The sequence below is a fragment of the Pristiophorus japonicus genome, chromosome 24, assembly GCF_044704955.1.
Source record: "Pristiophorus japonicus isolate sPriJap1 chromosome 24, sPriJap1.hap1, whole genome shotgun sequence".
Taxonomy (NCBI): domain Eukaryota; kingdom Metazoa; phylum Chordata; class Chondrichthyes; family Pristiophoridae; genus Pristiophorus; species Pristiophorus japonicus.
In genome coordinates, this window is record NC_092000.1 from 11,543,101 (window position 1) to 11,558,900 (window position 15,800).

Here is a 15,800-nt window from a genome sequence, read left to right on the forward strand (position 1 = left end):
GCCAGCGACGCCCACATCCCAGGAATGAATACAAAGAAAACCCTGGTGCCCTGTTCATGTGCTGCCAGAACACTGGAGTGTCAACGTCTGTTGCCCAGAGCTGCTGAGTCCAATATTCCAGCAACAAGCACGTGGTGTCTCTTTGGCTCGGTGAAAACAAGAAACTCCAAAAAGCATTTGGATGTGGCCGATTGCTTCATGAGGTCACCACATTCAGATGATGCGGCAACACGGCTGACCGGTAACATATCTACTGCTAGTGGACGAGCCGTCATCTGGTGAAAAACCAGACATTTAAAAAAAAATGCAGAGTAACGTTGAGACAGTAAAGAATTGTTTAAAATTAGATACTCTTCTGCATAGATTGAGAGTTTGAAAGGTTTGAAAAAAAGTCAAAAAAAGGGACTGTAGCTAATGCACAGAATTAGGCCATTCGGACCAACTAGTCTGTGTTGCTGTTTATACTCCATACGAGTCTCCTCCCATTTCACAACTCAACTCAGCCTTTCAGCATATCTTTCTATTTCCCTTTCCCTCATAAGAACATAAGAATTAGGAGCAGGAATAGGCCGTTCGGCCCCTCGAGCCTGCTCCGCCATTCAATGAGATCATGGTGATCTTCTACCTCAACTCCACTTTCCAGCACTGTCCCCATATCCCTTAATATTCAAAAAATCTATCGATCTCTGCCTTGAATATACTCAAAGACTGAGCCTCCACAGCCCTCTGGGGCAGAGAATTCCAAAGATTCACCACCCTCAGTGAAGAAATTTCTCCTCATCTCAGCCCTAAATGGTTAACCTTTTATTCTGAGACTGTGACCCCTGGTTCTAGACTCCGCAGCCAGGGGGGGGGGGGGGGGGGGGGAAACATCCTCCCTGCATCTACCCTGTCTAGTCCTGTAAGAATTTTGTATGTTTCAATGAGATGACCTCTCATTCTTCTAAACTCGAGAGAATACAAGCCTAGCCTACCCAATCTCTCCTCATAGGACAGATGGGTGGGTTTCACTGTGGGTGGCTCCGTTCTCTCTAGCTGCTGTTCCTTGCTTTGTGTCACTACCCTAAAACTTAACTGCCCCCGCCCTACTAGCCCCCTCAACAGAAAGGGGGAATGGAAGCATTTTAAAAGTGGATTTGTATTTAGGAAACAGTGTTGGTACAGTTGTGAACATTCAAGAAAATGGCTGCTCACCTTATCAGTTGTCATGCGTTTACTTTCACAGAAGGTCTTCAACAGCTCTGTTACTTTCCTATATGTTAAGAGGGAAAAAAAAAATACAAGGCAGACATAAGCGTGTGGGCTCCTGGATGGAAATAAGCAATCTACTTGAACAGGGCCACAGAATGTGGTTAAATTGTACTAATGGCCCAGCCTGGCTACAAATCAAGCTCTCAGGAGAGAACTTTGTACGCGTGCATTTATATGATGCATTGAGCCGTTACACTTTTAATTTACTCAGCACAGCAGGGCATCAACTCTCAAAACAGTATAAATTTCCAGAGTTTTAATAGTGCTCAGTGGATGGAGTCTGTAATAACCAGCTGTTACCACACTGTATACAGATTAAAATTGAAGCATCTTTCAATCCTCCGACTCTAGCCTTCCATCTTTCTCCTCACCTCGGTACCAGTGGGAGGGCCTATTCTCCGAGCCCTATTCAGAATCCTCTTTTCCAAACTACTGTGCCCCCTCTACTTCAGCGGGAGCCCTCCACGAAACTGGCACAGAGGGGAGACCGCCCAGAAAACTCGGCGGTCGGTGAGTGCACCAAGTTCGGGGCCAATCTGTTTTAGTGATGTCGGGTGTGGGGGTAAATATTGGCCAGAACATTGGGGATAACTCCCCTTGTTCTTCAAACTAGTGCAGTGGGATCTTTTCATCATCATCATATGCAGCCCCTCAGAATCGAGGGAGACTTGCGTCCACTCTAAAAATGAGTTCTTGGTTGACTGAACAGTCCAATAGGAGAAACACAGACCCCATCATAGGTGGGACAGACAGTCCTTGAGGGAAAGGGTGGATGGGACTGGTTTGCTGCTGGATCTTTTAACGCCCACCCGAGAGCAGACGGGGCCTCGGTTTAGCATCTCATCCAAAAGACAGCGCTCCCTCGGCATTGCACTTGTAGGGTCAGCCTGGATTTAGTGCTCAAGTCTCTAGAGTGGGGCTGGAAGCCACAACCTTCTGGCTTAGAGGCGAGAGAGCTACCCACTCATCATCACAGGCAGTCCCTCGAAAATCGAGGAAGACTTGCTTCCACTCTAAAAATAGGAGTTCTTAGGTGACTGAACAGTCCAATACGAGAAACACAGATCCTGTCACAGGTGGGACAGACAGTGGTTGAAGGAAAGGGAGGGTGGGACAGGTTTGCCACACGCTCCTTCCGCTGCCTGCGCTCGTTTTCTGCATGCTCTCGGCGACGAGACTCGAGGTGCTCCACTCAAGCTGCCCACTGAGCCACGGCTGACAGCTGAAGATAAATGTGTCAAGTTGCTAATTAACACACACTCACTTGGAGACGTCGGCAATGTGCATGTGACGCAGCGTCAGCCAAAGCTCATCATCCTCATCAAGGAGAGTATCTTTAACCCGCGACTCTGCAACACCCGCAGTTTCGTACCTGCGGAATAAAGCGACAAAGATCTCCAACCGTGTATCCAAACATACTGCGAAGGAATTGTAGGTTGGGTCCTCTCGAAGATGAAGTTCATTCCCCTGCTGTCCATTTCCCCCCCTCCCCACACAACAAAATCTCTCTTCAACAGCATCCAACACTATTCTCACGTTTCACAATGAAATACTAAAATCAGTAACTAAAGCCGAAAGAATGTGAGTTTACAATGGAGCCCTGAATAGCTGCCATCTCTGCAGTAGTGACATAAGCAATGTCCTCTGAAACCCACAACGGACTGGGAACAAGACATCTCCCAAGATTGCGAGTGGAATTCCCGAATACTGTGGCAAGAGTTCTGATTTTTTTTGTAGCCTTGTTTTAAATACTCGGTTCAAATTGGCCTTTACTGTATAAACCATCCTCAATTTTAACAAGAATTCTTTTACAATATCAGTCACAACGCTCAACATATTGTACCACAGAACAGGTTGCTGGAAAGCTTTGGATCAAGGTTCAATGCAATTTTTATTATTAAAAAAGGGGTTTAAAAAAACATTTGTAATTAACTTACGAATAAATATCTTGATCAATCGGTAGCAGATCATAGGCCATTGCCTGGAGGGTCAGCTCGTGCAGAATCGGGGACACGGGGTCATAGCCTCGGTCGACTATCAGCAGTTGAGAACGTGCTTTTTCAGGACCCTGGACAAAAGATTGCAGGTTTGAGTGAACTATAAAGTAGACACAAGATCAAGGCCGCCTTGATTTATCTATCCAATACAGAACCATGACAACCTGTATTTATATAGCGCCTTTAACGTAGTGAAACGTCCCAAGGCGCTTCACAGGTGTGTTAGGAGATAGAAAATTTGACACCGAGCCGCATAAGGAGAAATTAGCACAGGTGACCAAAAGCTTGGTCAAAGGGGTATGTTTTAAGGAGCATCCCGAAGGAGGAAAAAAGAGAGTTCGAGAGGCGGAAATTTAGGGAGGGAGTTCCAGAGCTTGGGGCCGAGGCAACAGAAGGCACAGCCGCCAATGGTTGAGCGATTATAATCAGGGATGCTCAAGAGGGCAGAATTAGAGGAGCGCAGACATCTCAGGGGGTTGTGGGGCTGGAGGAGATTACAGAGATAGGGAGGTGCGAGGGCCATGGAGGGATTTGTAAACAAGAATGAGAATTTTGAAAGAGGCGTTGCTTAACCAGGAGCCAATGTAGGTCAGCGAGCACAGGGGGTGGATGGGCGAGCGGGACTTGGTGCGGGTTAGGACATGGGGCAGCATGTACAACATAAACCCTTTTGGCTGTCCTTATGGCGTACAAACAGAGAAGTGACATTAGGCTTAGAATGATTTGGCATCAGTATGGTAAAATAAAAATGGCATGGAAAACAATAGCTTAATTCATTATTTCAAATGCCCTCCCACCCACCAACCTGTAACCACTTGTACCCCATCCTCGTGTAATACAGCGTGAGACGCTAACCAAGTTTGGATGGAGAAAGTTTATAATTGAAATGCTGGGTGTTTTGACAGAGTTTGACTGGGCACAGTGTCATGGGCTGAAACCCTGGTGGCAGCATTATCAGTAGCAGAGGGGAGGTTGGAAAAGTTAGGGCGGTTCTCCTTGGTTAAGTGGTGGCCAAATGGAAGTTTTCAAGATGATAGAATAAATGGGCAAAAAATATTCCCTCTGGCGAGTGAGTCAATAACTAGGAAGTCACAGATTCAGAATCATTGGAGATGATCTAGGGGGAGAGGAGGAGAAATTTTTCACTCAGGGTCTGGAACGCTGTACCTGAAAAGGTGGAAGCCGATTCTATAAATAATTTTAAGAGACAGTTGGACAAGTGTTTGAGGAGGAACTTACAGGGTTACGGACAAAAAGCAGGGGGGGGGGGGGCGGGCGACTAAATTGGGCAGCTCTTTCAAGGGCCAGCCCAGGCACGAATGGCCACTTTCTGCACTGCAAATGTCTTCATTTTTTTTAAATTAAAGTGGACAACTAGCACTCAAACGATTCCTTTAAACTGAGACTCAAGTTGAAATGTGACTGAACACACGAAAATTGCTTTGTACTAGGGAATGCCATTATAAGCAATGGAAAAGCATTCGAGGAAAATAAAGCACTGTACAAGGACAGCTGTATAGAATACAATTAGATGGATATACAAGCACTGATCAAAATGGGGCTCAGTAAAAAAAAAAAAATATCAAAGTCCAGATTTTTGTTGAGTTACTGCAACGGAGGGCCATTTGTGGTAGATTACTGCCCTTATGGGTTGGAGAAGTGATTGATTTTTGCAATGCTCAAAACTTGCAGGTAGAGGGAGCTGTTACACAGCACATCATCTCTGCAACCATCGAAGGAAAAGTTGAATCACAACCTAATGCTCGGCAATTTATTTACTCCAATTCAAACTAAACAGGAAGCTGCTCTGGGCAGTGCTCCTATAGGTTATTAAACGTGAACATAAGAAATAAGTGCTTTGTGACCTCAGCAGGCAAGAGTCTGCTACTGAAATCCAAAAGTATTTTCTTCTGAAGTGAAAGTTTGGAAAAATATAAACGAGCTAATTACAACAAGATACCGATTGTGCTTCCCGAAAGCACCACTTTTATCCGATTGTAGAGTGCAATAAATGTAAAGCAGCATAGGGAAATGTTTCATCAACATTTAACCCTGAACAGCTTTACCAGATTGCAAACACCAAATCAAAGGAATGTTTATTTGGAAATTCCAGAATCTGGGAAAGGAAATAGCATCAGCCTATTCAGACTGCGTAAACTGGATGTTAAACTTAACTTGTATTTATATAGCGTATTAAACATAGTAAAACGTCGCAAGGCGCTTCCACAGCAGTATTTTAAGACAAAAAAATAAATTTGACACCGAGCCACACAAGAATAAATTACAGCAGGTGACTTGGTCAAAGAGGGAGGTTTTAAGGAGCGTCTTAAAAAGGAGGAGAAGGGTAGAGAGATGGAGAGGTTTAGGGAGGGAGTTCCAGAGCTTGGGGCCCAGGCAGCTGAAGGCACGGCCACCGATGGTGGAGCGATTATAATCAGGGATGCTCAAGAGGGCAGAATTAGAGGAGCGCAGACATCTCTGGGGGTGGGGGGGGCGGGTTTGGAGGCGATTACAGAGATAGGGAGGGGGCGAGGCCATGGAGGAATTTGTAACAGAATGGACTGTAGAAGTTAGTTAAATGTAATGACTTTTGGGTTAGAAAACACTTTAAAATGCAAACAGAAATAGATAGAATCTCCTATGGCGCTTTGCCCTTCGATTCAGGAGTATAATTCGGTGTAGGCTCACAACTTTTTTTTCCCAGGTAAGGTCAGATTGCAATGACCTGAACTCAACGTGACCTCCAGGCACGTAATCTCCCCTGTGGCCTATTCCAGTTACTGGCATTAAATTAGCAGCCTAATAAACATGTACCGAAGGTTTCACATACACAAAATTGAAGATTTACATCAGCCGTCTCCACTAGTCTGAACCGATTTTTCTGCTTCATAGTAGAACTCACGCCCACCTCCCTCGGGTGGAAGTCTGCACTCTGAACCAAGATCGGCATAAAACACTCTGCACTGGTTAGATATAGGAATTCAGGAAAACCCAATCATTGCAAATGTGAATGACATTTTTTCCATCTCTTCGGGTACGGGGGCATAGTGGTTATGTTACTGGATTAATAATCCGGAGACGGGAGTTCAAATCCCACCACGGCAGCTGGGGAATTTAAATTCAGTTAATTAAATAAATCTGGAATAAAAAGCTAGTATCAGTAATGGTGACCATGAAACTACTGGATTGTCGTAAAAACCCATCTGGTTCACTAATGCCCTTTAGGGAAGGAAATCTGCCGCCCTTACCTAGTCTGGGCCTATATGTGACTCCAGACCCACAGCAATGTGGTTGACTCTTAACTGTCCCTCTGAAATAGCCCAGCGAGACACTCAGTTGCATAAGGCGGCTGGGCTCAGCACTACCACCACCTCAAGGGTAATTAAAGATGTGTGAAATCTTCTTTACATCATAAACACACACATACAAGGTGGCTGTACAGGAACTTGTAAGTACAATAACGGGTCAGGTCATCTGACATCAGCAGTGGCATCACCACTGTATGGCGTTATATTACAGGAATGGGCAATAAATGCCGGCCTTGTCAGTGACGCCTACATCCCGTGAATGAATTTTTTAAAAATCTCTATGCCAAGCATTTGCTGGAACACCAGATGGAGCCAAATGCACAATTATACAACTGTACAAGTGTTAATAAATATGAGAAATAAGTTTGCAAAGCTATGAGTTTCTTAGATGAAGTTTAAAAAATAATTAACGTACAACTACATTAATGATACACACTTGTAATTAAACTAATTATGGAAATACTCCAACTGCTCCCACACCACAAACATTTAACCTCCCTCTAAAGTTGATGATTCCCTCACTGGGGCTAGTTTCACAGTTTACAGACAGACAGTCTCCTCTTTAATCAAGACACTATTATTTGTTTGCGAGCCTCAAACAGCAAATGCTGCCAGGCTATTTAAGAAAGTAAGACTTGCACTACTAAAGTGCCTTTCACGATCTCAGGACGTCCCAAAGCACTTTACAGCCAATGAAGTATTTTTGAAGTGCAGTCACTGTTGTAATGTACGAAACGCAGCAGCCAATTTGTGCACAGCAAGCTCCCACAAACAGCAACAAGTTAAATCACCAGATAATCTGTTTTGTTTTTAAAAAAAAAAAGGAGAAATATTGGCCAGGGATAAAATCCCCTGCTCTTCTTTCTAATAATGACCCTTTACCTCCACCTGGAAGGAGCAGATGGGGGTCACGGTTTAATGTCTCATCCAAAGAAATGCACCTGTGACAGTGCAGCGATCCCTCAGCACTGCACAGAAGTGTAGGCGTGGATTTTGTGCTCAAGTCTCTTGAGTGGGACTCGAGCCCACGACCTTCTGACTCAGAGGTTGAGCGTGCTACCCACTGAACTAAGGCGGACACCTATAACTGGAAGGATATCATAGCCAAACTATCCGGTCCTCAATCAGTATCCACAGGTATGCAATTCCAATAAAGACTGAGGTAAAAAGGTGTGGCGCGCACATAGGTGTGTGGGTGGAGTGACATGTACGTTTTCCCTTCTCTGACCCAGGGGTGCTGCTGCCGACTGTACCACCGCCCCCTGCGCCTCAATAACTTGTAACCGCATAAATTTTTACATTTACACTATTATCTCTATCAAAAAACAAATGCAAGAACTGGGGCAACAAAAGAATGGGGGAAAAAAAAAGACTTGTATTTATATAGTGTCTTTCACGGCAACTTATATTTTTAAGTAGTGCAGCACATTTAAATAAAAGAAACTGGTTTCTCCAATTCTGCTGGCTTTTCTTTGCCATTTCTTGCCCAATCGGAGTGTGACAAATGAGTAACAGTACCCGCCTGTCAGTTTCGCAATTTGGTGACATTTGAGAGAGCAGGATTTGCAGCATGTATTATGTGTCTGCCACTTTCATTTTGAAGTAGCACAGTATGTAGAAAGCCGATACCAGGAACTGGCTCTGTATCTGCTGAAAGCATCAAAAGGCACAGTAACACCCACAGAAATAAATGCACGGTTATTTATTTACCCTCGGCTGAAATGTAGTGACCGTTCGTATTCTGGAAGAAAAGAACAGGAAAGTGGAGATGGACAAGGAAGGTAGGAAGGAAGGAAGGAAGGAAGGAAGGAAGGGACAGAAGGAAAGAGAAAGGAAAACAAAAGAAAGTAAGAAACATTGTAATAAAGACCTGTAAGCTGAGCCCTTTCCCCATCACACTTACTCCAAACAGACTTTCCAGGGAGCACTCATTTTAATTACATCACATTTATACATCACCTTCTGGGCTGCGTTAAAAGACAAGTCTGCTTTTTAAAAATGACTAGCACATCTGGTGTGGTGTTGCTCACAGGTAGTCTGGGGTCTTCAGCATGATGTTTAGCGGTTAACGTGGTCTATCATTGCTGTAGTGCTCTCCAATGTTCCCTTTAAGCTGCACACTAGGGGCCCCACGCGCCCGGTGAGTTAGCTTTTAAATTGAAAAAAATACATACACATGCGGACTATTGAATGGGACACAGCATGCCCCACCACCACAAAAAAAAACTTATGGGAAACATTGGTGCTCTCGATGGGCAAATCTGGATGATTGAAGCAGACCCTAATCATAACCGCTTGCACCTTTCAGCTTCCGGATCAATGTCCTGGCTTTCTTTATTTTAAAAACATGATTCTCCAGCTTGAACGAAGCTCTTAATGTTCACCCTTCCTTTTCATTTATGTTTATGTAAAAAAAACCTTCAAAATGTTCTCTGAAAGATTGGGGTTGGAGGGGGTGGGGGGGGGGGGGGGGGGGGGGGGGAAGAGTTAAGTCAAACTGGTTCATCTTCAAAATGACGAATTCTTCGTCGCATTAAGATTTTGCCGCAACAATTGCGATTGAAAAAAAACACAAATCGGAACATTTTCAGGAAGAATCAAAGCCCAACTGAGGTGGGAGGAGTACAAATGAAAAATCAAATACTACTGGAGGGCACGGACTCTTGGGTTACATTTCCAAGGAGACAGCCCTCTGCCAAGTAGCCATTCTCCACTTGGGAGCCCAGACAGACGAGTACCGACAGACTAATCAACCACAGAGGGCATCACATCGAACCCCAATCCTGTTGCCGCCTAAAAGTTTTGAGCAGGTATTTCTGGAATTGCGACCATTAGCGAGAGCCGTGGCTGATTTCCGGCCTGCTTCATCTTTATCCACAAGACCGCAGGGGAGCGACCCGAGATTCGGAGGTGCACTAGACGGGAAGGGAATACTTTAAACTAAGTATTTGGAAGGGGACAGGGATGGAAGCGGAGACACTTTAAAAAGGTACCAGACATTTTCATTTTTATTCTGCTTCACCTGCCTTTTGCCAGGTTTTTAAATTTCTGGGAAATGTTTCACTGAAAACATCAGCTAGCGATTGCAGCTCAAAACTCACGGGCACTAGACACAACTGCCCCTGGTGGCCAATGGAAGTTAGCCGAGCCAGCAAAGCGCAGCACTGCTGTGTCAAAGACTGTAGAATTTTGCAGCACAGATCATTACGAAGTGATCTGGTAATTCCAACCTCAGCTCATTTTAAAAAGGTCAATTTGTTATATATTATTTAAAAAAAAACATCGCATGCACCGGTAACATTCAGAGCGGCCGCTGAACCTCGGTAGGTGACAAATATTCAGAGTTCACACACACAGCTCAGAAGCAAAAAACAAAAATAATTGCTTTGGACTCCCGAGTCAGTCAATAGCTTTATCTTGCTAGCTCAGCTTCTGCACGCACAGCAATGACCTCAACAAGCCGTTCCATTAAGGTTACATAGAAACATAGAAAATAGGTGCAGGAGTAGGCCATTTGGCCCTTTGCGCCTGCACCACCATTCAATATGATCATGGCTGATCATTTTTGCAACTTCATTACTTTATTCCTGCTTTCTCTCCATACCCCTTGATCCCTTTAGCCATAAGGGCCACATCTAACTAACTCCCTTTTGAAAATATCTAACGAACTGGCCTCAACAACTTTCTGCGGTAGAGAATTCCACAAGTTTACAATTCTCTGAGTGAAGAAGTTTCTCCTCATCTCGGTCCTAAATAGCTTACCCCTTATCCTTAGACTGTGACCCCTGGTTCTGGACTTCCCCAACATCGGGAACATTCTTCCTGCATCTAACCTGTCCAATCCCGCCAGAATTTTATATGTTTCTATGAGATCCCCTCTCATTCTTCTAAATTCCAGTGAATATAAGCCGAGTCGATCCAGTCTTTCTTCATACGTCAGTCCTGCCATCCCGGGAATCAGTCTGGTGAACCTTCACTGCACTCCCTCAATAGCAAGAATGTCCTTCCTCAGATTACGGAGAGCCCCCTCGAGATGCAAATTTTTCCAGCGCCTTGGTTTCCCTACCACCAACCCCCACTACTCCATGTAGCGATGAGGCATCTTCCAGCCTCGGAGACACGCTTAATCAGCCACAGCTTTTAAAGGGTACTTCAAAAAAGAAAATTAGACTGAAATATACCAAGAGGATTTAATTTATAACCAATGACTCTAAAAACCCATGGCCTCCAAAAAAAAGATAATGTTTGATGCATTAGCACAAGGATGAGTCAAGTATAAATCCATGCTTTAAAGACTAATTGGGAGGCATTCCTTTAAGCTGGATATTTGCACTGCTGTTTGTCAGCAGGAATGCCATTGGTCCCCATGGTGTGGTTAACTTTTCAAATAATTTCAGCAAAAAGGCAGAAAGTGAAAAGTAAAATGACAGAGCGGATGATAATCAGTTGCATATATCCATGATATTACTCACCTCCCCCATGCTGGGATTGTCAGCTTTGTATGCGTTCAGCTTGTCGTGAATTAGATTCGCCAGTGTCGAGTTGATTTCTGGGCCCCTAAAAACACGACAAATTAGAAAAAGGTAAAATTCACGCCTCAAGGGATGCGCTTTTTCCACATTTTAGAACAGAGTGACGGGGATGGGGGAGGGTGGAGAACCCTAGACCCAAACCCTTCACTCACTTAGCCTAAAATCAAGAAGAAAGACTTGCGATAGCGTTTTTATAGCTTTTCTATAGCGCCTTTCACGACCACTGGATGTCTCAAAGCACCTTACAACCAATGAAGTACTTTTTGAAGTATAGGCACTGTTAGAATGTGGGAATCGCAGCAGCTAATTTGCACACAGCAAGCTCCCACAAACAGCAATGTGACAATGATCAGATGATCTGCTCTAGTGATGTTGGTTGAGGGATAAATATTGACCAGGACACCGGGTAACTCCCCTGCTTTTCTTCGAAACGTGCGATCTTTCACGTCCGCCCGAGAGGGCAGACGGGGTTTCGGTTTAACCTTTCGTCCAAAAGATGGCACCTCCGACAGTGCAGCACTCCCTCGGTACTGCACTAGCTCGTCAGTTTAGATTTTTGCGCTCAAGTCTTGGAAGTGGGACTTGAACCCACAACCTTCTGACTCGGAGGTGAGGATGCTACCCACTGAGCCACTGACTGTAGAGTGGAATTCAGAAGGCTATAGTACTTGTCACACAATATTGTTAAAAATCAATATTCCAAACGCAGCATTTAATTTGGGATTTAACTATCCTAATTTTTGATGCATTCCTCAACCAAAGGAATATCAGAAATTTACAGCACAGGAGGCGGCAACTCGGCCCATTATGTCTCGGACAGCCGAAAGAGCTATCCAGCTTAATCCCACTTTGCAGCTCTTGGTCCGTAACCTTGTAGGTTACAGCACTTCAAGTGCCTATCCAAGATTTGAAAAAAAACACTCGAGAATCTCTCAGTTTAAGTATAGGTACAACGGCCCGAAATTGTCCACAAAACAAACATTTTTGAGGCGACCAAGATGGCGACGTCAGGCAGCGAGAGACGAGGAAACTGGTAAAAAAACGTAGCGGCCGGGGAGGGGGGGGGGGCGGTCGCAGGTGACGGAAATTGGCGAGGAGCGGAGGGAATCGGCGCGCAGAGAGGTCAGGAATGTGGCAAGTTCCAAAATCCGGCATGGATTCTGTCCCGAGGATTCCAGATTATTAATTGTCTTGTCTGAAATCTGGCAAAACACAAAAACCGTCACGGACTCGGTTCCAAGGATTCCGGTTCAGACGTTGTACCTGTACCATCATATTTAAAAAAAAAATAAAACACTAAAACTGGCCCCGGCTGAACCTAAATCGATTAGCCATTGACGTAAACATCAGTTATGCCAGTTTCCCCAACTGTGAACTTAAGGCCAGCACGACACACTGATGGGTGCAAGACAGATTTTTGCCTACTGAACCTCGTGCATCATTTACAGTCACGATGGGGATTATTACCCAGTGGTGGGCAAGCACTGCTCCCACAGGAATGGGGGAAATTTGACATCCAGAGGCTTTGACACTTTGTTTTGAAGCAACAGCACTCCTGGCTCATTCTTGCCCTCAGCCAGTGAATGCGGTAAAGATACAATGATAAATTCTTAAAACAGGAACTGAATAGAATGAAAACCATTAAAAACACCAGGGGCTAGAAACTAGTTTGGACAGCGCCCCTTGCAAGGGTCGGAACAAAGGCGCTAAAGGGTTTGCAGCCGTGAGCGCTGGCTATCGCGCCGCTCAGCAAACTCAGTACCAGCGGCGCTGAGGAGTATTGCCCGGGAGCGCTATGCCGGTGTGCAACACCGCCGGTATCGACACGGAAACAACATTCGATTTGCGCTGCACCCAGTAGCGCCCCCTAGTGACCCCGCCAGAGAAAGCTGGCGTGCAGAACTGCCCCGGGCCGCTAAGGGAGAGAACGACTGCGTGAGGCAAGTGTGACAGTTTCACGATTTAACTTTATTTGGGGTAACGTATAAGGAATGTTTTTTTGGTCAGACTTTTCTTCAGGGAGGCCTCGCTCAGGGCGCTATGAAGCCGGCTCTTTAGCTCGGGATATTCAATCGCTCACCCGGCCTAGTGCCCCAAGAGAAGTGTGGAACGCCTCCCTTAGGGCTCCGATCCACTCTCCGGGCGCAACCACTGAAATGTTTAGCTGCCATTTTCCAGTGCTAAATTCAGCAACCGCCCAACATTAGCGCCTTAAGAAATCTTCAACCGAATTTCCTGCCTCAAACCTTTAGTTTCAACATTTTCTTTCACCACTTAGCACAGCACCAGCATACTTCAGTTCCGCGCTGTGCCCGAGAAATAGTTTTGGCATGCCGTGCCCGCAAACACTCGCAGGCCCAAACAGAGCAAGGTCAAGTGTAAAGCTTTCTCTACTCTGCCAACCTTTACAGAGCATTCCCACTTACTGCATCAGTGCACATTTTCAGTTTCCTGCACCGGTTGTCTTCCTGGGCATGACAGATTACCAATTTACATGGAGAGCTGCTGTGCGGTGAGCTTGCAGCTACTGGAAACTGGCTAATAACTGCCCAAACACAATTCATAACAGACCTTTAGAGGAGACCGTCACTGCATCAGTCTTGACCCGATTTGAAGGTAGGTCCCAAAAGGATCTTGCATAATCCACTGCACTTACAAGCTCCTCAAATTGTTATTGTAAAAATATACTTTAAAAAAAACGCATAGGGAGCAAATGAAATCCTGTTGGATTTATATTTCATGCCAATTTCTTTTTAGGTTAGAAAGCTAGGACTGCTTGACAGGAGAATGACTACAACAATACCAATTAGCATTTATATAGCAGCTGTGACGTAGAAAAATATTCCAAAGCACTTCATAAAAGCATGAGGAAAATGGAAATCGAGCCAAAAGGAAGCGAGATTAGATGGTCAAAGGATTGGGTTTTAAGAAGCGCCTTAAAAGGAGAGTAGTGGAGAGTCCAAGGGAATTTCAGAGAGCGGTACCAAGGTAGTCGAGCTTAGAGGCGATGTAGCTACGTACCAGGTGGATGCGTGGAGCTAGAGCAGGTGTAGGTGCTCTCCTGTCAAGCATCACGAGCCAGCCCACACTGCGATGTGCGCGCACGCCAGGTCCATGCAGCAGAGCAGGTCTCCAGTCGTCCTGGTTACCCCTCGCCACTGGGTAAAGGCCTAGCTCTGTCAAGCCCGTGTGGTGGCTGGTGTGCAACGGTCACCCCACGTTAAAAAAATCCACGCACAGGCATCTTCCACCCTTTCAACTGGAGTTCATTGAAACATTTGTGAATTCATGTGGAAGCAAGTCATCCTCGTTCGAGGGACTGCCTATGATGAGGTGGTCTTTGTAATGAAAATATGGGGTCAGCTCAGAACGACTTTCCTTACTTCCTACTTCAGCTGAAGTTAACAAAACCTAATGTAATTCAGGTCGATAAAGCACCCTGGGGTTTAACTTGAAGCTTCTGCACTGTGAAATATTATTACAATTACCCCACACACCATTATAGCAGTAACTGACATGCCAGCATCTACCATGGGACTACAATTATCCAGCATAATGCAGGGCACTACTAGAAAATAATTGGAGCTGGAGTAAATACTCCTGACAAAATGGTTCTTTTGTTAACCTCTAAAAACATCGAAACCAAATCTTCCAAGGTAAATTATTAAACATGAAACCCGACTCCTATACTATAATGGCACTGCCAATTTTTCCAAGTCAAGAGATACTGAAGTGTTTTCTACTCATAGAAAACTCTTTCCCAGAACTTCAAAATTGTGTTTCATTTTACCTCCATCAATATCCCCTTCGTCACACAACCTACAGGCTTTTAAACCTGAACTTGGCGTAACCCAATCATCACTCCCTCGACTTCCCTCACCATCTCTCCTTTCCACCTTGGTGACAGGATGATAGGAGCAGGAGGAGGCCATTCAGCCCCTCGAGCCTGTTCCGCCATTCCATTAGAGCATGACTGATCTGTATCTTAACTTCTTCTATCCGCCCTGAAATAATTCCCAAGCCACATATCCGCAGCATAACTAAAACCGCTGTTTTCCCACCTCTAACACTGCCCGTCTCTGCCCCTGCCTCAGCTCTTCTGCTGCTGAAACCCTCATTCATGTCGTGGTTACCTCGAGATTTGAATACTTCAACCCACTCCTAGCTGGCCTCCCACATTCCACACTATGTAAACTTGATCATCCAAAACTCAGCAGCCAGTGTACTAACTCGCACCAAGTCACGATCACCCGTGCTTTTCTGACCTACATTGGCTCCCGGTTAAACAACGCCTCGACTTCAAAATTCTCACCCTGGTTTACAAATTGTTCCATGGCCTTGCCCCTCCCTATCTGTAATCATTTTCAAACCTCACAACCCCCACAAGATGTCTGCGCTCCTCTAATTCTGGCCCCTTGAACATCCCTCATTATAACTGCTCAAGCATCGGTGGCCGTGCCTTCAGCTGTTTGGGCCCCAAGCTCTGAAACTCCCTCCCTAAACCTCTCCGTCTCTCTTTTCTCCTTTAAGTAGCTCCTTAAAACTTACCGCTTTAAACAAGCTTTCGGTCATCTGCCTTAATTTCTTCGCTGGTGGTGTCAAATTTATCTGTTTTGTCTTGTAACACCTGAAGCACCTTGGGACATTTTACTACGTTAAAGGCACTATATAAATAAGAGAGAGTTATGATGATCTTATTGAATGGTGGAGCA

The 15,800-nt window shown here is 45.1% G+C and overlaps 1 protein-coding gene across 1 annotated transcript in view; it reads right to left on the reverse strand.

The window, feature by feature from the left end:
• stxbp2 (syntaxin binding protein 2) overlaps positions 1-15,800 on the reverse strand; it is an 82,741-nt gene that overhangs the window by 19,207 nt on the left and 47,734 nt on the right. The window contains exons 8-11 of the mRNA XM_070867252.1: positions 11,029-11,113; positions 3,189-3,319; positions 2,516-2,623; positions 1,195-1,252 (exon numbers count right to left, since the gene is read on the reverse strand). Coding sequence (XP_070723353.1) covers positions 1,195-1,252; positions 2,516-2,623; positions 3,189-3,319; positions 11,029-11,113 — 382 coding nt within the window. The remainder of the gene's footprint in view (positions 1-1,194; positions 1,253-2,515; positions 2,624-3,188; positions 3,320-11,028; positions 11,114-15,800) is intronic.